General features: G+C 52.5%; 1 protein-coding gene across 1 annotated transcript in view; it reads right to left on the bottom strand.

Annotated features, from left to right (window-relative positions):
* Positions 1-15,766: 15,766 nt before the first annotated feature.
* Positions 15,767-23,191, bottom strand: part of COL22A1 (collagen type XXII alpha 1 chain) — a 244,538-nt gene continuing 237,113 nt past the window's right edge. The window contains exons 62-64 of the mRNA XM_021088863.2: positions 21,162-21,344; positions 19,093-19,170; positions 15,767-16,900 (exon numbers count right to left, since the gene is read on the bottom strand). Coding sequence (XP_020944522.1) covers positions 16,713-16,900; positions 19,093-19,170; positions 21,162-21,344 — 449 coding nt within the window. The 3' untranslated portion in view covers positions 15,767-16,712. The remainder of the gene's footprint in view (positions 16,901-19,092; positions 19,171-21,161; positions 21,345-23,191) is intronic.

Below are 23,191 nucleotides of genomic sequence, written 5' to 3'. Positions count from 1 at the left end.
CCCATTGAGGTTGCCGCTGAGGTCTCACCACTGCTTTCACCACCCTGAAAATTATTTCCATAGTTTAGCCAGTTCCCCCTGGAATCAATAGCAAGGTCCACTTATGCAAATTGTTCTCTGAGAAGTTGGTGACCCATCTGAGCTCGAGGCACCTGGATTCAGAATAAATGGAGACAAGCCTGGTTCTGTGAGCAGGGGTATCTCGGCCTGTGCACGGCACCAGCTATGGGTGTTCCCTTGGCCGTGAGCACAGCTTTCCTCTCCTGGGGAACTGGCAGCATGTTTCCAGAAACAGTGTGGGAGTTCCCGCTGTGGCTGGGTGGGTTAAGAATGCTGCATAGTGTGGGTGAGGATGTGGTTCGAGCCCTGGCCTTGCTCTGTGGGTTAAGGATCCGGTGTTGCTGCGAGCTGTCAGGGAGGCCTCAGCGGTAGATCTGAGTGGACCCCAGCCCAGGAACTTTCATATGCCGGTGCGCAGGTGCGGCCCTAAAACGGAAAAGAAAAGAAGCAATGTGCCATTTCACCCCCATGAGACCTGAGCCAAGCCCCTCTTTCTTGGCGCTCCTCTATATGAAAGAGGCAGAGGGGTTAAGTTAAAATCTGAGGTCAAAACCAGACACGCGTAGGCTATGTCTTTGACCCACAGGCATTTTGCAAAGCAAACCACACGAAACCACACGAAAGCCTCCATTTTCTAAAAACAAACATACAAACAGCAAGTGATGGACAGTTTGGCCCTTCCATGGGCTACGCGTCTGTTTCAGGTAGATAATGACCTCTCCAGGCCACCACTACCTTCCTCCCTTCATTACATCTCTGACCAGGGGGCTGTCACTTGGCATTTATCATTGTCCTCGAAGGGGCGCTTTCCTTAGAATACAGATGTTTCTCTGTATCTGATTCAAACCAAACCAAAGGGGAGATGTGGGGTAGGTTTCCAGGTCCTTGTGTTTTGAGAAAAATGAGTTAGCGCGTGTTTCTGGATGGAAAAGACGTTTATCCCCGCCCGTCGGCACGCTGAGCCAATGTACGTTAAAGGCTGCGACTTCGGGTTATCACCGTGAAGGGAAGCTTCCAGGCAAACACCGCCAAACCATCTCCAGGGCCTGCTCTTCGTTTCTCTGTGAATGAAAGAAGTGCCCAAGCTTGGGCTCAGCACGTGCTACATCCATAAACGGAAGTGACCTCCGGGTAGGGTGTCACACTTTCACATCTGCGTCAGGGAAGTCCACACCTCTGGTGAGGTAAGGCGACAATTGTTCAGGCTTTCAAACAGCATGTCCAGTGTGCGGAGCAGTCTTCCAGCTCCATCCCGCTTTTGTAACATTTTTTGCTGGGTCTATAAGTCAGTGTAGGTAGGTGGTGGGAGGGCAGGTCTGCGGCAGACACCCACCCCCCTGGGTGTGGGCTGGGTGGTGGGGGTCAGTCCAGAGCTAAAACTTGGAGGTCCAAGAAGGAGCTTAGCTTTTGGGAAATAAGAGGCTAGGTCACCAAGGCTTGTTCTATTTCCCACTGTCTTTGGGTCTGTCCCCTTTTGTCAGCACCTTGGGGCTTGTGGTCCCAAGCCCCAAAAGTCCAGGGGCTTTGCCTTCTAAATACCTGGTGTGTCCACTTTCCATGAACTGCCACCGACCTCTGCCACCTGGTCCAATTCCCTTCCCCTTTAAGCGTGTGTTACTGAAATAGCCCCTTCACCAATCTCCCAGTTTCCATCTTTTTTGTTTGTTTGTTTGTTTTTTGCTTTTTAGGGCTAGGGGTCGAAAAACAGAGCTCCAGCTGCCTGCCTACACCACAGCCACAGCCACACCAGATCTGAGCCAAGTCTGTGACATACACCACAGCTCAAGGCAATGCCAGATCCTTAACCCACCGAGCAGGGCCAGGGATCGAACCCCCATTCTATGGACTCTGTGTCGGGTTCTTAACCCGCTGAGACACAATGTGAACTTTCAAATAGTTCACATGCTTTTATCACAGCATTTGTCACTATCTGAATTTCTTTCTTCTTTTTCTTTTTTCATGGCATATGGAAGTTCCCAGGCCAGGGATCAAATCTGAGCTGCACCTGCGACCTACTTCGTAGCTGTGTCAATGCCAGATCCTTAACCCCCTGTGCCACAGTGCGAACGCCACCATCTGAATTTCTAAATCAGACTTTCCCACTGATTCTGGGCTCCCTGAGTACAAAAGCTGTATTCTTTATTTCTTCATGTTTTGTTATAGCCTAGCACATTGATTAATCCATTTTGGAGGGTCAGTGAATATTGGAAGGAAGGAAGGAAGGGAGAGAGGAAGGAAGGAAGAAAACTGGGGATAGAGTTTAGCTTCTGTAGTTATATTCATTTCTTCTCTTTAGCATGTTCCAGCTGTCCCCAAATACTTAGAGGAAGCACATGAGATAATAGACATGCTTCACACACCCAAAGTTACTGTTTCAGTAGGAGCAATTCTGGAAGAGTTTACCATCATAGGAAGAGCATGGACTTTGACATCTCTCAGTCCTGGGTCTGAGCCTCCACGCACAACTTACGACCCTGTGACGCTGGGAAAATCGGAGAGGTTCCCCCTGCTTCCTGTCCCCACTATAACCCAGGACTCCGAACGATGTCATGACACAAGCATGCAAAGCCCTTGGCATGAGGTGGGAGCTCGAGAATTGGAAGCCACTGTTTTAAGCCTCCAGTCTCGGAGTACAGCCCAAAACACATGCCTGGGTTCAATCTTCTAGTGCGGAGTCTTAAACAAATAACGAGAAGCAGCAACCCTACCGCAAAAGAACATATATTTATGTCCTGGCGGCCCGCGTGATTTGAGCTTCACATCATAGACAACTGTCAGAACAAAATAATCTTCGTCAGGATTTCAGCTTGAAAAAAAATCTTGGCCCCACATGATTTGTCAAACTCTAGTTTTATATTTTTATTGAGTTAAAAAAAAAGCCTCTGTAATTTCGCACTTGCCTGTTACTGTTTGCCCTCTTCTGACAGCTCTCACGGCTTGGCCTGGAATTCTGAGTTTGGCACGGAGAGACGAGGTGAGGAGTTTTGAAGATGCTGACGTGCTCAGGGAGCACGGACGGGTTTGCACAGCCTTGCGATCTAATTTCCCGTCTCGCCAGCACGCGCGGGCCACGCGCTGGCCAGCCTACCTTTAAAGGTCCGCGCCGACGCCTGGCATCCCGCCCCACCTTGTCCACCGCCTCCCACCTCTTCACCTTTGGGGATGACCTCCCCCCGCAACTCCCTTCACCCAGATCGTGCTTTCTCTCCTTGGTGCCGCCGCCGGACACGGTCGCCTCGTTGTCTTTTGCGTGTTCATTTCACAAACGTTCACTCACTGTCCAGCAGGTGACAGATTCGCAGATCAACGCTGAGGGTACAAAGGTGAGCAAAATAGACCCGCTCTCCTCCAAGTCTTCCTGGGGCACATACTTAGGCCGAGGAAAGGAACACTTGGATTATTGAGCAATCACGATGTGTTAAGGGCCACAAAGGAGGCACTTGTCCATGAAGGAGTGAGGAGTCAGGATAAGTACCTCACCTTAACACAACGGCATCACTAGGACGTCACTAACGGCGTTACTGAGACGTCACTAACGGCGTTACTAAGACGTCACTAACGGCGTTACTAAGACGTTACTAACGGCGTTACTAATCCTTACACATTACTAATACAACTACATAGGTGGCGCGTTGCCGTGCAGTAAAATACCACAAACGAGCCCCTTAAAGCAACACGAGTGTCTCACTGCACCGAACTGTGGGTCTGGAGTTGGCACGTTTGTAGCCGATGCCTCTGCTCAGGGTCTCCCAGGTTGACCCTGAGACCCAGGGCTGCATCCTCCTCCAGAGGCTTGACTAGGGAAGCCCCATGAGGTTGCTGGCAGAATTGGTTTCCTGGGGTTGTAGGACTAATGTACACATTTTCTTGCTGGCTCTCACCTAAGCCCACTCTCAGCTTCCCGAGGCCACTCTCTGGTCCTGGCCATGTGGCCCCTTCCACACACCCTCTCATGCTTCAAATCTCTCTTTCAGGAAGGGCCCCGTCGATTTAAGGGCTCACCTGATTAGGTCAGGCCCGCCAAGGATAATTCCCCTTTTTATTAATCACACCTGCCAAAGCCTTTACAGCCACATTTACACCGTTTTTTGATTGAGTAAGTGGGACAAGGTGTGCACACCGGGGAACAGGAATCTTGGGGGCCACCTTGGAAGTCAGCTTGCCATATCATCACGAGTCCATGTCTTTCTTGCTTTATGAGTTGGGTTCAGTGTGGGTCAGTGAAGCTTCTCTGAACCTCTGTCAACTAGGCTCCTCCTCCATACAACCTTAGGGTCCCCCCAAGAAGGGGATGCACACCAGGCTGACCCTACACCCACTCTGTGTGGCCACAGGACTAAAATCAAGGCTCGGTATTGCCTTGACATCTGGCGAAGCTGGGAGGGCGTCGAATGGCCGCCCCAGGAGTGCCCGTGGCATCTGCCCCATGGATAAGGTCTAGAGAAGCACCCTCCTCATTGGGGAGACCTCGTGCAGCTCCTTCCGATCTACCCCCGAGTGTCAGGCTTGGGTCCCCCAGGCATCTGCCCAAGTGTTCAAGCAAAGCAACCACCTCCCCCACAGGAACCTCACCCTCTTGATCTTACAAAGTTCAACTTCTAGAGCCTCTCCTTGTCCATTCTGTTCCCAAGGGCAACCTCACATGTCCCTGCGTGCTGGGCAGTGTCCTCACCCCCAGACTGTGGACATCTGCGGCTGATAAAGGGCTCATCTGTCTGGTGTTGCTTGCTGTGTGTGTGGTCGACCCCATTGCTCTAGGGTAGGAACCCCTTCTTCCCAACGGGGTGATTAGGAAGTCATTAAAACACTGAAAATATTGCCCCAGGGGAAACCCAAGGTAATCCCGTTCATATTTCTTTGGCCAAAGAGAATCCTTAACTTCAAGGAATTTCTAAAAATGATACTGTGTTCAAAGAGAAGAAAAGTCTGAAGTCTTTAGCAACAGAACTTAGAACCCTCGCCATGGCGCAGGAGGCGGACTCTGAAATCAGACTCTTGCAGTCGCTGCTTATAGAATTTGATGCAAGTGGCTCAATTTTTCTGTGCCTTTGTTTATTCTTTTGTTTAGTAAAAAAGACACACTTAGAGTAAAACGCAACTCAGAATTTTTTTCATGAGGATTAAGTTAATGAACACGTCAAGTTTAAACATTTGCAACAATCCCTGTTCTCGTTACGCATTAGTGTGTTAAGAATTCCTGACTCCGTTGCAATATTTCCTGACTCATTGAAAATGTGTTAATTGGTACACACGGAATCACTCAGTTATGTATTCATTCTATAGGTGTTTGTCGAGCCCACATATGCTCCAGAAAATATTATAGGCCCTGAAGATTAAACCATAATCTCAATAGACAAAGTTCTGCCCTCACGGAGTTCACATTCTAGAGAAGGGAGAGAGACAGTCAACACTTGTATTAGATGGCGATAACTACGTTGGAGACAAAAAAAATTAAGGTAAATGGGAATCTGAAATCACCAAGAGGATCATTTGCATAAGCTTCTCATGGTAACTCACAAGCTGACATTTATTAGAACCCAGAGAAAGTGATATGTGGTCAATGAGCTATCCATGGAAACAGTGTATAGACAAAGGAGACTGTAGGTGCAAAGGCCCTGGGGCAGCACTCCGCCTTGTACGTCTGAGACCCATCAAGTAACTAGTGGGGAAACAAAGTGAACTGGGGTTGGGGAAGTAGCAGATTAAGTCAGAGAGGTGGGTAGGAGCAGGGAGTGGGGCAGGGGGTTAAGGCAGAGACTGTAGGGGTCTATGACTCATCATAAGGAATCAGGCTTTTCATTTGAATGAGAAGGGAGGCCAGTGGAATGAATGGGATGGAGATATTGCAGCATCTGAACTTGAAAGGATCTCTCAGGGCTTGGCCTTTTTTTCCGAGTCTGACTCTGAACCCTGGACTGATCTATGGCTTTTGTCTCTGAGACGGGGGCTTCTGACAGGCAGCCTTGCAGGGGTCTGGCTATCTGCCTCCCTCTTCAAATCTCTTCCCCCCACCCCCCACCCCCACCCCCGCTCTGGTCCTTTTCTTGTTTCTGAACCGAGAGCTCCAGAACGTTAGGAATCTTTCTTGCCCATCCTCTCCTTGCTCTCCCTCACCCTGCGTGAGAGAACCCCCGCCCCCGCTCCCCTCCCACCCCACCTCCCCTCCCGCCCCACCTTGGCTGGACCAAGGGCGGCTCCAGGCTCAGTTTCTCAACAGGGGCTATGAAAAGACACCTAACCCCTCCAGCCACACTCTCACGCAGATGTGAAATATCACTTGGTCTTTACAACTGGGGCCAGCGTAGCGGGTGGTGGCATTTCTGAAGGGAAAGGCACAGGTTATAATGAGCACTGGGTGGGGGGAAAAGAAAAGAAATATTAACCATGATTCACGCCTCAAATTGAAGGTAGGACACGTAGTTCTTGAACATACTGATTAGATTTTAATCTTGTTTTAGCAGCAGCAGCTCCAGCTAATGTTTGCTCCGTGCAGTAACGTCGCGTGGATTGACACCTAGGTAATTATGCTATTTATCTTCTTACAAAACTCTCTCCACTGGGGAACTGTGATAATTTGGTACTTGAGAAGGTTGGGGACAAAAGTCACTCCAGCAAGAGGAGGACAGCAAAAAGCCTTGGTGAACAGGGCTGGCAGGGCCCGCAAGACGTCCTCCCCCTGGGAAGACGGCCCCTTTTCCTGGTCTTCCCCGCATGGTCCACCAGCCTCCCCAGCGCCCTGCTCCTCGGATGGTCTGGATTATGGAATCTTTCCACCTCGGATTTCTCCTCCTGCTCCCAGGAGCTTCCCAACCTTCCTCTGGTCCCCTCGCCTCCCTTCTGGCCTCCAGGTTGCCGTCAGAATGGCCTGCACACCCTGCAGCTCTTCCCCTTTCCGTGGTTCTCAGCGATTTTTTCCCTTTCTTTCTTTTTTTTAAAGAAAGTATATTTTATTTACTTTATTTTATCACATCTTATTTTATTTTTGCTTTTCAAGGCCACACCTGCCACATATGGAAATTCCCAGGCTAGGAGGTAGAACTGGAGCTGCAGCTGTCCGCCTACACCCCGGCTGACAGTAATGCTGGATCCCCAACCCACTGAGCGAGGCCAGGGGTCGAACCTGCATCCTCATGGATACTAGTCAGATTTGTTTCTGCTGCACCACAATGGGAACTCCACCAATGATTTCTTTACCGAAAAAGAGTCTCCTAATCTCTCTCTCTCATTTACCCAGTGGTTCAAAGACCAAACAGGTAGCGAGCAACCAATTTTCTGAAACACAGGCTAGAGCACATCTCTCAGTCACATAAAAACATTTTACTGGCTTTTTCTTTCCTTTTTTTTAGTCTTTTTAGGGCCACACCTGCAGCATATGGAAGTCCCCAGGCTGGTGGGTGAATCAGAGCTGTAGCTGCTGGCCTACCTCACAGGCACAGCCATGCCAGATCCGAGCTGCATCTTCGACCTACACCCCAGCTCAAGGCAACACCAGATCCTTAACCCACCAAGTGAGGCCAGGGATGGAACCTGAGTCCTCATGGATACTAGTTGGGTTCATTACCACTGAGCCATGACGGGAACTCCTACTGGCTTCTTCTTACCCACAGAATAAAAACTGCATGGGGAGTTCCCTTGTGGCTCAGCGGGTTAAAGCTCTGGCTTGTCACTAATGTGGCTCTGGTTCCAGCTGTGGCATAGTTTTGATCCGATCCATGGCCTGGGAAATTCTGCATGTGGCCATCACCAAAAAAAAAAAACCAAAAAACAAAACAAAAAAACCCAGCCCTCATACCAGCCAAGTATGAGATGCTCTGTGATCAGCCTCCACTTACCCGTGACAAGCTCCCGGCTGCCTCATTTTGCAAGAGACCTACTCTGCCCCGCCCGCTCCTCCTCCTTTGTTTTGCTGTGGCAGGTGCACCAGGGCATGAGCTGGCGATGGTGCCGCAAAGATAGGAAGCCCTCATTCACCCTCATCCGTAAGAGCAGAAGGGAGGGGCGGGTGCCACCCGTTGGGGAAAAAGTGAGGCTGGAAACGTTGAAGGACATGAACTTGTTCGCCTTGATCCTTGATGTGAATCTGTTTCAGGAGTTCCCGCTGCGGCTCAGCAGGTTAAAAACCCCGCTAGCATCCATAGGGACGAGGCTCTGATCCTTGGCCTCTTAGTGAGTGACGGATCTGGCGTTACCACAAGCTGTGGCATAGGCTGCAGATGTGGCTTGGATCTGGCGTTGCTGTGGCTGTGGCACAGGCCAGCTGCTGTGGCCCTAAAAAGCAAAATTAAATTAAATTAAATTAAAAATGAACACAATAAAATGGTGCCGTGTTAACAAGTGCTCTCTGGTAAGTTATAGGCCATAAACACTGAGGCAGAGCGGCAGCCTGGGGCCATCAAGCCTGGCGTGACCCACAATGCCAGCTGAACAGCTCATGGCCCACATGTATGTTTGGCACTATCCACAGGTCCATAAAGAAGTGCATCAGGAGTTCCCATCGTGGCTCAGTGAAAATGAACCCGACTAGTATCCATGGGGATGCAGGTTCCATCCCTGGCTTCCCTCAGTGGGTTAAGGATCCGGCGTGGCCGTGAGCTGTGTAGGCTCGGATCCCTGGCGTCACGTGCGGCCCCACAGCCTGTCATTCACGGCACGAGGATATCAGATTCATAAGACATTCCTTTCCAGCCTGGAGCCCCACAGTCGGCTCCCCCGCTTCCGTCTCAGCTAATTCTGCTGCAGAGTGAGGTAAGGGTTTCTTTACCGCGGGTAAAAAGCAGGGCTGTCCGCTTTGGTTGATGGAGGGCATGCCAGTGGAGGGCTTTTCTCTGGAATCCATCTGTTAGAGCCTCTGCTCAGGGAGCCTCATAAAGCTGGGCACTAACAGGCGCCTTCTCTGTGTCTGGAATTTTAATGGACCTGATGGTTTTCTCACACACTTCCCCCCCACCTCCGCTTGGTCCAGCCTCCTCCTCTCTGAGGCCACTCCTTCCCTAGCGAGGAGGCCTGTCCTTTGAGCTCTGTCTTGCAGCGATGCCCCAGCTCCTAGCTCTGAATTTTCTGAGCCCATTCCCGGATTCTGGAGCTGCAGGGGGTCCCTTGCACCCCCAGCCCCTCCTTCTAGGCACTTCCATGCATCTGGCCATCTGAATGCGAGGCCGTGGGGTAGGCAGTGTGGGGGCTCAGACAACTCAGTGCTTCTCTCCAGGGGACAGCATCTGCTCTGAGCCCTTCCACCTGCTGGTCACCCTGGGGCCGTCGCCGTCACCGCCCACAGAGCCCAGGCTGCCCGGCTTTGGCTCCAGGCATCCAGGAGTGGAAACAGCCTGGAAGCTGGGAGCTTCCAGGAAGGGGTAGCCCTGGAGGAGGCTCAGAGTGAGAGCAGGAGTTGGGGGTGGGGGGCAGGTGCTGGGAGGAAAAGAGGAAAGAGGGGGAGGGGAAGACGCAGGAGAGAGACAGAGGTGTCAGAGCCAACAGCAGACGCTGAGAAGGCGATTTGTCACTGTCACTTCTCTCCCCACCACTCCTCATTCCTCCCCAACTCTGACGTGGAAAATTCTTTCTGACAGAGTCTTGTGACCTTGTCTTCCCGACGTTTCTCCTGGTAACCTGTTTGGTACATGCACCCTCTTCTCATTGTCTTCCCTGAAGGAAGTCCATCCCTGAACCCCAAAACGTGACTCCCCCAAGGCTGGCAGTTTCCCCAGCTCAACCCTGAGCAGTGGCATATGCTGAGCTGCCACAGCCCTGGGGCACCTGCTTATCCTCCAGGACAGGCTCCCTCCCCTGGGCGGCCCGGCAGAAATGCTTTCATGGAGCTCAGGTGACAACCCGCATCTTCGGCTGCCTCATCTGCTCCCTTCTCGGGCTCTCCGTCAGGTGTCTGATTCAGCCGGGAGGCCCCTGCCTTCTCCCTCCACGTGAAAGAAACACCACCAGTTCTTCATGCGTCGCGGTTCAGGTCCAGAGCCACCGTGGGTCAAAATCCCTCCCGAGCGGCCTTCCCAACCGCTCGCTGTGGTCTGTGGGGCTGTGTGTCCCGCTCCAGCCCGCAGGACCTGTGCTCCCCAAGGAGCCCACGCTGGGGAGGCGGTGTGTCTAACTGCAGGGCTCATCTCAACAGATTCCCGCCCTACTGGATAATTCCTGTTTCATGAAATGCAAAGAAAAAGAGACCCCAAGGGTCCCAGTGGGGCCTCTGGCAGGAGAGAAGGTCGGGTTTGCTGACAGAGCGCCAGCCGCCCAGGCCCGCTCCATGTCTGGTCCCTCGGGGTGGCCGGCAAAGGAGCTGGGGGCCTGCAGAGCCCGTACTCACAGTGGGACTTGGCGGCCTGCTGCTCTGTGACCTGGAGCAAGTCACTGCACCTCTCGAGCCTCTGTGTTCTTACCTGTAGAATGAGCCTAGAAACACCTGTCCCCACAGTGGTTGTGAGATTAGGTGTGGAAACCTCCAGGCGCACAGGGCGCACGCTCACTGGCATGTGACACTAGTTTTATTTTTACTGTAGAGTCTTAGGTAGTATCTACAGACTCCCCTCTGTGTGTGTGTGTGTGTGTGTGTGTGTGTTTAAGGCCACACCTGAGGCATATGGAAGTTCTGGGGCCAAATCCGGGCCGCAGCTGTGGCAATGCTGGATCCCTTAACCCACTGAGCTGGGCCAGGGATCAAATCTATACCTTAGCAGCGACCCAAGCTGCTGCAGTGGGACTCTTAACCCACAGTGCCACAGCGGGACTCCCACAGGCTTCTCTTCTGATCGAGTTCAATTGTACGGCTGTTTCAGGAGGGTCTGTCTAAGTGTGGCCCAGGTGTAGTTGTAGGTAGGGTTCGTTACAGACATGTGGTTACATATGATTATATTAAGTCTCTCAGACTGGGACGTCCATCCATGAGACGGGCCCGTGTCCTGTTCAGCTTGCTGTCCCCAGCAACTGCCCAGCCTCAACAGCCAGCCTCCCTCTGAGAACAGACGTGTCCTCCATGACGTCCGTCGTCCCTTGGCCCCCCACCCGCTCAGACCAGTGGGGGACAACGCCTGCGCTGAGGGGCCACCGGCGCAGTTACTCCTGCCAAGTCCTCCTGGCAGGGAACATTCTGAAACGGAAGCAAGGTGAGACTGGGACCACGGCACCAAGGTCTCCATGGCAACGGCAAGAGCATCCTGTTACACACAAAGGATCTTGACTAATTATGTGGTCAGAGGTCTAGCCTTGCCAGGGCGCCTGGCAGAGCAGGGCTGGCCCCGGTTCACTTCCTTTCCTGATCCTCAGGGTTATAAGAGGGGAGGACAGGACCCAAGGACGCCCTGGGAGGAAGGGTTACAGAAATGGCATATGGGCTGGGCAGTGGTCTGCATCTGGAATCACTTTGTTTTCTGCACTGTTTCAGGCCTCCAGTGTCTTTTTTTCTTTTTTGTCTTTTGAGGACCGCACCCGCAGCATATGGAGGTTCCCAGGCTAGGGGTCGAATCGGAGCTATTGTGGCCAGCCTATGCCACAGCCACAGCAACGCAGGATCCGAGCCGTGTCTGCAACCTACACCACAGCTCAAGGCCACGCCGGATCCTTAACCCACGGAGCAAGGCCGGGGATCGAACCCACAACCTCACGGTTCCTAGTCGGATTTGTTTCTGCTGTGCCACGACGGGAACTCCGTCCAGTGTCTTGAGGACAGAAACATCCCTTGCTCCACAGCCTCTCCGTTCCCAAGGGGACCTCCTAGCCAGATCCATGGTTTTCAATGGCTTTAATAACTTACTATACATGGTCATACCCTCGCAACCCTGACTCCACAAAATAGCGTCATGAAAAGAACCTGAAGACAGATGTTCCCAGTTGAAAAGGTAGAGGAATTGTCCTGAATTAGCACCTTTCAGCCCTATCAGGAGGGGTCAGAAATGCCACCCTCTCCTAATAATTGAACACGCGGCATCTCCTTTTTCCCATGGGAGTGTTCTTTTAAATGCACATTTGGAATTCACCTCTGCATAGACCAGGAGGAAGCAATTACTCAGAAAGCAGCCTGGGAACTGGACAAGGCCCCCCAGGTCGAGGCTGCGGTTTGCTGTCTCCCCGGACGCCCTGGGGTGATCCTGCAGCCAGTTAGGGACGGACGTGAACTCTGGGTGACTTAGAGCAGGTGGGCTCACCCCTCTGCCACAATCTCCAAATTGCCTTGGGGACAAAGAACTGTGGCCGGTCCCTCATAGGGATGTGGCAAAAAATAAATGCTAAAACCTAAGGGAACAGTCTTTGAAAATGATGTCAAGCAAATATTTGGTTTGAAAGGACGGGTTTCTCTGCTTGGATGCAAGTAAACAAAATGAGCAAAATGGCCTCAATTACTCGCAAAGGATGACGAATATGATGTCGTAAAGAATGGATCTGCCCTGCTTTTAGGCGTTTACATTTTTATCATCTTCCAACATATGCATATATATTAAAATCATTCTGTTGTACACCCTAAGCTCATACCATGTTATATGTCAATTATCTCTAAATAAAGCTGCGGAAAAACGATCCTTACACACTAAGAAGTGCACGTGAATTCCACTTCACAGAGGAGGAAGCAGAACTGAAGTCCTTCTGTTAATCAGCTGCCATCCCAGGTCGGCCCAGCAGGAGTGCAGAGAGCGGAGCCTTCTCACCTGGCCACTCAGTAGCGACCAGAAGCGAGGGAAGCCACTTAACAGCTGACTGGGGCGGCTCAGGCCTACAGCGGGGCTGGGAACTTTCTGCAAATCTTGGCTCACAGAAGCCAGGGGTTGAGGGCTGCTGATTAGGAAGCCGGCAACCTGCCTTTGGGAAGAAATCAGAGTTGTCCCCTGAGTTGAGGACAAGACCAGGATGGCAGAATTCACTCCTTGCCCTGCCTCTGGCTGGAAGAGAGGTGAGTTTTTGCTTGTTTTCTTTTTAGGGCTGCACCCGTGGCATATGGAAGTTCCCAGGCTAGGGATCGAATCAGAGCTGCAGCTGCCAGCCTAGGGCAACACCGGATCCTCAACCCACTGAGTGAGGCCAGGGATCAAACCTGTGTCCTCACAGATACTAGTCGGGTTCGTCACCACTGAGGCACAATAGGAACTCCACGAGGTGAGTTTTAATTACCAGTCCCCCACAAGGGAGGCCCAGGCTCTCCCACACACTCCCAGGGTCTCTAGGAAGCCTGTGATCTGTCGTCATTTATCCAGCATCTTCTGTGCATCTATAGCGCATCTGTGCCAGGCACTGGGCTTTCCTCGTGTCATGCCAAGGAAAGACCGGAAGCTGGCACGGGGGGGTCCTTGGGCTGTGGCAGTTGGCAGGCAGAAAGCGAGAGTTGGCTGGAAAATGCCAGAGACAGCAGGTCGGAGCCCAATTCTCTGGGCTTAGACACACCACCTGTCCTTTCTAAACAACCGCAGCAGCGTCCTCGGACAGGAAGGGGGAGCGTCTCATTTCTGCAGGTCTTAAAATCTGCAGAGGGGAGTTCCCGTCGTGGCGCAGTGGTTAACGAATCCGACTAGGAACCATGAGGTTGCGGGTTCGGTCCCTGCCCTTGCTCAGTGGGTTAACGATCCGGTGTTGCCGTGAGCTGTGGTGTAGGTTGCAGATGCGGCTCGGATCCTGCGTTGCTGTGGCTCTGGCGTAGGCCGGTGACTACAGCTCCGATTCGACCCCTAGCCTGGGAACCTCCATATGCCGCGGGAGCGGCCCAAGAAATAGCAACAACAACAGCAACAATAACAACAACAACAACAACAAAAGGCAAAAAAAACCAAAAAACAAAAAACAAAAAACAAAACAAAACAAAAATCTGCAGAGGCGTCGGGTCTCTCCAGGTTCTGGGTCTGTCTGAATCCCGAGCTCCTGGGCTTGGGAGTTGATGCAGCCACTACTCTGGGAAATGGGGCGCTCGAGGCGACCAGGCTGCTCAGCCTGGAGGGAGGTAGCCGAGGAAGGTATGGGGTTGGCAGGTTCCTGGGGAAACTTTTCTAAACATGTTACTTGACACCATCCCCCAGAGATCCTGATTCGGTGATTCCGGACCAGCCCAAGAATCCATCATGGTCCGCGCAGTTTCCCTGTAAACTTGGATCATGGAGCCTCCCAGAGACTCAGGCAACCTCTGTGCCCAAACACTGGGCCCATCGTGTATGATCGGGGGAAAAATCACTATCTTTCTGAGCCTCATTTTCTTGCTTGTGAAAAATAAGTCAAGGTTCCCAGATGTGGGAATTATGAACTAGTAGCTGAAATAAAAATCTTGGGAACCAATATGAAGATATTAGACCTGGAGTTGCCTGTGGCACAGAGGTGATGGATCTGGCGTGGTCACTGCAGTGGCTAAGGTCGCTGCTGTGGTGCGAGCTTGATCCTTGGCTGGGGAAATTCCACATGCCAAGGGCATTGCCAACATAAATAAATAAGTAAATAAATAAATAAATAATATTAGACCTGATCTTAATTATGACAAGTGAGATGATTAAAAACAAACATACAGGAGTTCCTGTCGTGGCTCAGTGGTTAGTGAACCTGACTACTATTCATGAGGATGCAGGTTTGATCCCTGGCCTGGCTCAGTGGGTTGGGGATCTGATGTTGCCGTGAGCTGTGGTGTAGGTCGCGGATGTGGCTCGGATCTGGCATTGCTGTGGCTGTGGTGTAGGCCGGCAGCTATAGTTCCGACTGGACTGCTAGCCTGGGAACCTCCATATGCCCTGGGTGAGGCCCTAAAAAGACAGAAAGACCAAAAAAACCAAAGCCAGAAACAAACCCAGGAGTTCCCGTCATGGCTCAGTGGCTAATGAATCTGACTAGGAACCACGAGGTTGCAGGTTCGATCCCTGGCCTTGCTCAGTGGGCTAAGGATCCAGCATTGCCTTGAGCTGTGGTGTAGACTGCAGATGTGGCTCAGATCTGGCATTGCTGTGGCTCTGGAGTAGGCTGGTGGCTACAGCTCCGATTAGACCCCTAGCCTGGGAACCTCCGTATGCTGCAGGAGTGGCCCTAGAAAAGGCAAAAAGACGAAAAAACAAAAAGACAAAAACAAAACAAAACAAAACAAAACAAAAAACCCCCAAAAAAACAAACCACATACACACACACAAACCTCAAAAAACCAAACCCAAACATACAAATAAGCATTACTCCCCCTATAAACACACTCCTCTCACAGGAGTGAGACATTCTAACTCCCTGAGACATTTTAAACCCTAAAAAACCAGACCCCAGACTTGGAATGAAGACTCAGCCTTCAAATATGAGGGAAAGGGTTTGGCGTTCTGCGCAGCTCACCCCACTAAGCCTGGACCTGCAAACACCCTGCCGGGACCACCTGCAGGAAGCCCTCGGCCTGACTTTCTAAGGAGGTACCTGGTCCTTGTTGGCAACGCTCCCTCACACGGGAACTCCCTGCCACGCGATTCTAAATGCCCCAGACGAGCTTCAACGCCAGCCTTCCTCTGCCCAGGGCCTCCCCTCACCCCACGGCCCCCGCAGGTCCCATCCCGGAGACCATAGCTACCACCCAGAGGCCTGCTGCTGAGAGGGTCCTGTGTCCCGTGTACCCTCGTGTCCGCCTCTGTCGCCAGATTAGCTCCTGGGGTGGGGCGGCAGCTACCGGGGCCCTGTGCCAGGCCCCCAGGGGAAAAGGCCACAGCCCTGGCCTCGAGGGTTCACATGCAGGTGGACGCTGGGGTAGGAAAGGAATCGTCACGCACACGCAAGAGAAGGAAACTCAGATTTATTGAGCACCTGTCACGCCAGGCGTGTCACTTACACACATGCATTCAACACAACGGATTTCGGAACTCGAGGCTGGAGGCACGGATTTCCCAGCTCTGTCAGCCAGCGGCCCACGGTCAGGAAAACACACGGAGTGGTCTCCGCCCCTCTCTTCTCAAAATCAAAGTGAGTGAAACCAACGCAGAGGAGCTGGGAGGCGTCCCATCCACGGCGCGGAAGCCACCGAAGCCCGCAGGGGCTGCTCTGAGCAGCTCCCCGACTCTGACACCGACACAGGACTGCACGAAGCTGTGGCCGAGCACGTGACACTGTTTCTCGGGCGTGAGAGTCTGAAACAGGTGGGGTGTCTCCTTCCCCACGTGCTTTGCATCCGGAGAGACAGTTCTCACGGTTGGCAGACGTCTTCTCTTCCTGCCGCGCCTGTGTCTCCCGGGAAGCGGTGACACTTTCTCCCTGGGCGACCTCTGGGCACCGCCAAGCCTAGAAGCCCACTGCCTCCTCTGCTTAAAGTTTCCTTTTGAGGAAAGAGGTAAATCTGACAAGTGTCTGGTCAGGGGTTCATAGCACCGAGAGTCTCCTTCACGTTGGCAGCCACACTTCAAAGGGGGGGCTGTCAGAAGAACGAGAAGCAACCCCCCCACATCAAGTTTGCCCCAACTTTCGAGAAGAGGGGAAAAAACTCGAAAAGCATCACCATGTGAAATAATAATAACAATTAGCAATAATAATAATATTAATAATAATCTGACCGACCGGCAGCATCTGTTGGTTTTAATAATGTTGAGGTCTCTCAGGAAAATAAAACAAAAACAAATGATGAAAGAAAGAAAGACCACGTGGCTGAAATGTTTCAAGACCTCTGGCTTCCCATCGGGCTCTGAGTTCAAGTTTCGGAAGTCCACTGCTGTCTCCTGGCATTCCGGAATCTTCTAGGGGCCCTTCACGTTACCGGGTCGAGCGGCGAGGCTGGCGAAGTAGGCACACTGGGAGGGGTCACACTGGCCAGGGGGGCCGGGGGGGCCTGGGGGACCAGGGTGTCCAGCTGGTCCTGTCTCCCCCTGAGGGCCGGGACCCCCGGGGAGTCCATCTTTCGCATAGCCAGGTTGCCCGGGCTGACCTGGCGCAAGGAGCAAAGGAAACACGTGGTTCAAATGCCCTTGGGAGCAAAAGAGCCCTGATCTCCCCACTTCCATGGCGTCTACACTGGGGACTCATGTCTGCAGAGGTGACACCCCAGTCTGGGCGCTCTGCCTGGGGAGGTTAGAATGGCCAGGTGGCCACCGGGGAGCAGAGCGCCTTGCTGTGCAGGTGAAGGGCTGCCTTGAGCTTTCGGACGAGGACAGCCATCAGGGTGCCACTGGAGAGACATGAGCAAGGACAGGTGGAGGCCAGGGAGGGGACATGTGCTCCATGAGGAAGCGACGAGACACCAGGCCTCCTAGGTTCTTACGCGGTTCCAGGAGCGGCGTCTGAGTTGGGAGTGGGGCACCAGGTCCTCATCACTAAGCATCAGCCCCAACTCGTGTCTCCTGGGAGATACCTGGTGACATTCCATTATCCAATACCTAAGCTGTCCCATTTATTCTGCAGTTTCTAAGCTTTATCTATAGTTTCAATTTGAGCCACAGACTCGGACTACATTAAACTATTCTGCAAACCGTAGGCAGAGATAATGTACGTGGGAAATAAGCAACAGATAGAAAGCCCAAAATTTAGATCCAGAAAAAATTACTAAAGACAAACTTCCATGCCTCCTTTTATTAAGCATCATAATACATATAATCCACCTATCTCCCTTTTTGCTTTGGCCACTGGGAAGCTCAGTGCTAAGTGATATTCTTCCTTAGGTTGTCATAATCACCTTGTTAGAAAATCTGACACCCTCCATAAAATAAAAGGAAACCAAACTTTTTCCTTTAAAAAATCTTGGGATGTTGCATGAATTCTGTTCATGCTCTGGATGCAGTCGTGTCATCTATATGCCTGCTTGTGCTGCGTTTTGAGACTAGCAGTTATTCAGTTCTTTAGGCAGGAACCACCGAAGTACAGTCATGATCTCAACCTCATATTGGTACAATTATTTCCCCCTCTTAACGCTTCCTGATCCGCCTTTCAATCTTTAATTGAAATTGCTTTATTTTTTAAAATATTCTTAATATTTGACACTGCTGAAAAGTAGGCAAGCTATCAAAAAATTTTCTAATGTATTTCCAGTCATCTTCTCTAATGAGAATAGCAATATATGTCTGCCACAGGAAATGTGGAAACTCAAGAAGATATTAATACTAAAAGTAAGTGTTCCTTAGGTCTAACATTCAGAAATGACTTCAGGGAATCATATCAACTAAAATTAAAACAGGAGCCTCACTGAGGCGGAGTTTGATAACAATTTTTTTTTTTTTTGTCTTTTTGCCATTTCTTGGGCCGCTCTCGCGGCATATGGAGGTTCCCAGGCTAGGGGTCCAATCAGAGCTGCAGCCGCCAGCCTACGCCAGAGCCACAGCAACGCGGGATCCAAGCCGCGTCTGCGACCTACACCACAGCTCATGGCAACGCTGGATCCTTAATCCACTGAGCAAGGCCAGGGATCGAACCCGCAACCTTATGGTTCCTAGTCGGATTCGTTCACCACTGCGCCACGACGGGAACTCTGGAGTTTGATAACAATTTAGTCTAATTCCTCCCACACCTCATCCTGGAACGTGACACTGCCATGTTCAAAGGAGTTATCCCCATATAACCACTAGGGACAATGGCCAACTTGTCCAGGTTTTAAGACTCAAATGCCACGTCCCAGGAGCCCCTCAGCCTCGGAAAGCCCAAGACAGCTGGCCACGCTGCCACGTCGCCCGTATTCGCCGAGATATGTCCTGAGACTCGCAGCAGGGAACGAACATTACACCATGGAAGGAAAAGCATCCCACATTCAAGCGAGTCTAGGAAGTGCTGGTTTAACGGAAATAAACATCGTTTTTAAATGCAAGGTTCCTGAGCACCGCGGAACAGTTCCTTTGAGACAGGAATCTCTAAAAGAGAAGAACAGCTCCCCGGGATGCCCAGACTTATTTAAGCCCAGACCTGTCTTCTTTAGGATGATGGCACGGGATTTTAATTCGAGGCATCTACCTCAAGAATTCATGGGATAAAGTATAGTTTCCTGAGTGAGCCGGGAAGCTGGCGTTTTGGAGAGATGTCATAAAATCTGGATTTCTGCATCTTCAGTCGTTAACCAACCCTTTCTCCAAGCCACTCGCCTGTGGCTGCAGGGGATGGCCCCTCCCACCCCGAGAGCCCACCCTCTGCTCCTACCTGGGATTCCGGGGGGCCCCATCTCGCCTCGCAGGCCAACTCCAGGGGCACCTGGGTCACCTTTGGCTCCTCGCTCTCCTGGTGAGAAAAACATGCATCTTTAAGAGACCCACGACGAGGGCAGAGAGAGGGAGCCGAGAGCCCTGTGCCAACGCGGCTTTCCTCTGTTCACGTACACTTCACACTCAGACCCCAACTCCTGTTCACACATGCATGCGTTCACACACCCATGCACACACTCACACCCCAATTCCTATTCACACATGCATGCACTTTCACTCACACTCACGCACATACCTGCATTCAAAAATATGCCCACACGAACACCAAAATAAATGGATGCGCCCTCCAAAGTGTGTGCTCAAATACACATATGTACATGCAAACATTTACAAGTGCATAACTACCCAATTACACACACACACACACACACACACATATATTAGCAAATATATGCATATACTCATGAGCACATCAAACAGACCCCGCACGTACACACCACCTCCCTCTCTCTCTCACACACACACACACGTCCACACACGTTCCCTGATGCGCGCCTACACGTCCCCGTGTTCTCAAAGCATCTCACACGACCCTTCATCGCGGAGGAGCTGGGAGACACAGCCACCTGCACACACACGAGACACAGCTCAGCTCTCAAGAAGCTGGAATTCCAGTAAGACAGGTGAGGCAGGTCACCGAAGAATGTTCTAATATGAAGCAGGATCAGGTAAGTACTAACACCACAGGAATTTAAAACCGTGACAGATGTTCAGAAGAGGGTCCATTCCCCCGGGAGGATATGAGAGATTATATTTGGGTTAATAGTATACATATTTTATTTTCCTTTTTGGCTGCCCTGTGGCACATGGAGTTCTCAGGCCAAGGATCAGATCTGAGCCGCAGTTGCGACCTATGCCAGATCCTGAACCCACTGTGCTGGGCCGGGGACTGAACCTGCGGCCCAGCGCTCCAGAGATGCAGTCGATCCTGCTGCGCCACAGCGAGAACGCCAGTACCATGCAGGGTCGATGAGACTGTCTCTCTCCACTATCTTTATCAGCTTTCCTTTTTTTTTCTTTTGCCATATTGTTCCCAGAATATCTCCCGTGTGCAACACAGCGTATTTTCTCTTGCAACCCAAATGGAAACCGTGCTGGGTGGTGGAGATTTGGGGCCTTTCCCATTTATTGTTATAATTGCTACATCTGGTTGGGCTTTCTGTCCTAGTCTGATGGTGTCCGTGCTTTATGCTTTCTTGTTGACGCTTTTCTCACGTGTTTTGTCTGATGAACCCACGGAAATAGGGCCTGGACATGGACTTCACAGAAAGTCGAGTATGAGAAACATTACAGGCAGTAAGTCAGCGAGTAAAGAATGAAGGAATGGATGATTCCAAGAGCGAGCCGGCGGGCAGCGGTTTCCCAGACCCCAGCGCCAATCGGCGGCAGCTGAAATCCAGCCCCGTCATTCCCAGGGGGCTGAGTTTGGGGTCAGGTCCTTCCCACCCTTTCGCATCTGTCCTTTTGCAAAGTGAGTGCCTTCTGAGCTGCTTGTGCTGTGCGTGGGCGCTGCCCCTTAAAGGACAGGCTCCCTGTTGCCCAGAGCAGTGGCGTCCAGGTAAGGTGCCCACCTGAGACCTGGAGAGCAGGCAGCCATGTGCAGCTTTGGCGCAAACCGCTTTATTCACATGTAAGGCTGGCATCTCCTGCCCATTTCCCTGGAGATTAAACGTCTTATTCCTCAGCTACCTCCCCACTCAAAAGGGGAAAAAGAGGGCCTTTCGTGTTACTCTCTGACACCTGAGCCGTGGAGATGGAGAGAGAACAAGAAAGTGGGAGGGAACCGATTTAATTCTCCTGGCAGAAGCATCACTGTGCAGAAATATCGAGTATGAAAGCCTCTTATGCATTTGAAAAATTACATGATGCCAAAGCGCAGGGTGCTACCAGGCTGCGGGGAGGAGGAGGAATGAATTATGCATGTTCAGCTGGAGCGTGCACCACGCCCTGGCTCCTTCTCAGCCCTCGGGTCCGCTGCAACGCACATCTTCCCGGGCCCGCACTCACCTTTGGGACCTACGGGTCCAGAGGGTCCTTCCAGACCCCCCTGCCCGGGCCGCCCTGGCTCCCCCATGGGGCCAGCCCGACCCGGGAGCCCATCTTTTCCAGGGGGCCCGGGGGGTCCGGGTCTGCCCTGAGAGGCCTTGGTGTGCGCTGAGGGCATCTGGGCCATGAGGTAGGCAAGTTTGGCTGCGGAGAAAGAAAAACAGACATTTCAGGAAGGAGGGATAAAGAACCAAAGACAGGATGGATGGCTCGCTGCAAAGCTCAGACCCAGGGAGACAAAAGCAGCTGCAAAACAAGAGCAGGAAAAACCAGACTGAGGGCACAGTGCCCGGCACAGGGGCCTGCGCCCTCTGACATTACGGGACGGCTCGGTCGGGGTGAGGCACTGCTTTGGAGCCCAGTTGCCTGGGGGCGCCTAGGGCAGCCACTAACGGCTGCATGGCCGTGGACAAGCCACTCAGCCTGGCTCAGACCTCGCTGCCTTTTCAATAAGATGAAAAAGGGCCTCGCAGCCCTTTTCACGGGGCTGGTGAGAGGATGAAGCATATGGGACAACGCATTGACCCTGCACCTGGGTCAGGTAAGAGCTGCGCGGACATCGCTGCTGCATCCAGGTAGCGCTGGTGGCAGTAGTAGCAGCAGCAGTGACAATCAAAAAAATTGTAATTGTCCGTCTGGGGACATCGAGGCCCCTGGGGCTGGGGCAGGTGGGATGTCGGTGGCTCATACAAAGCTACACTGGGACCCCTAAGTGTGCAAAGGCTCGTCCATAAGTGAAGGCCAGACACGCTGTCCTTGCTGATCTCAGGGGTCCAAGGCGCTACTATTACAGAACTCAGGCCAAGCCCCAGAGGTCCAGGTGCCGGCCACCACCTCCTTCTAGTGCACTGGGGACACGGGGCCCACCCGATGGCCACCAAGCGCTTTTACCATTTCCCATACAGTCCGGATAATCAGGCCCAGCTCTTCATCTTGCAGGTGGTGGGGCCCAGCCCCAAAGAGGCACGCTGACAGCCCCCTGGTGTCTTGGTGGTAAAGCCAAGGCAGAGTTGGGATCTTCGGAAGGTGCGTCCTTGGCCTCCCATGGCAGCCCCCTCCCCCATCTTCTCGCCAGAGGAAGTGGGAGGGGCACGGTCCAGCTCGGAGCCCAGGGCGGACCAGCTTCACTTCTCTGAGTCTCCCCCCCCCTTTTTGGCCTCACCCACAACACATGGAAGTCCCCGGGCTGGGGATCAAACCGGCAATGCCACAGACAAGCCAGATCCTTAGCCCACTGTGCCACCTCAGGAACTCTCACTTCTCGGCGTGGAGCCTTGAGTCTCACATCTTGAAAGTGGAGCTGATGTTTGCTCCTCGGAAGAGTCTTTGGACAAAAGGATGCAGAGGCCAGCAGCTCTCCACCTAAACTTTAACTAGTTCAGAACAGGGCTCGTCTCTGCCCCAGGTCTGGAAGCTCTGTTGGAAAGGGCGGTGGCCTTTTCTGTCACCCATGACTCAAATGCCAGAACGCACAACGCAGAGGTGCCCAGACGGGAGACCGCGGGACCCGCCCCGCCCAGCAGGGCCCCAGTCCAGCCTCGGGCCCCTTCCTTTCGTCACCTCCTTCCCAGCAACCCTGGCTCTGCGTCTGCCCCAGGCAATGGCCTTGGGTTCTCCTGTGCCAGGCGACAGACGGTGCGGGACTGGACACCCCGGGAGGGCAGGGCTGAGGGTCACCTTGCCCAGTGCTGCGTGCCCTACCTGACGTAGAGTCTGGCAGGCAGCAGGTGCAAAATAACTGCCCTGACACGACCACATGCATAACGTGCCCTTCCCCTTCGCCCACCTGCGCCCAGGAACGGAGGTGGGTTTCTGATCTTGCCCAGCACACAGCTGTCCTCGACTTTCTCCTACACTTTCTGGCACACGGGGAAGTGGGAACGGCTACGATCCGAGAGACTGTGACAGCAAAGAGCCTGGATTCTGCAGCGAGCCTGCCCGCCACTCGCAAACCCTGGTCTCACCCTGACCAGCTCTCCGACCTCAGCCAA

The sequence above is a fragment of the Sus scrofa genome, chromosome 4, assembly GCF_054392235.1.
Source record: "Sus scrofa isolate SSC_HxYL_T2T_F1_AM1 chromosome 4, Sscrofa_HxYL_maternal_Yorkshire_Landrace_v2.0, whole genome shotgun sequence".
NCBI lineage: Eukaryota > Metazoa > Chordata > Mammalia > Artiodactyla > Suidae > Sus > Sus scrofa.
The sequence above is the reverse complement of the archived record's forward strand: the minus strand, read 5'-3'. Positions and strand labels throughout refer to the sequence as shown.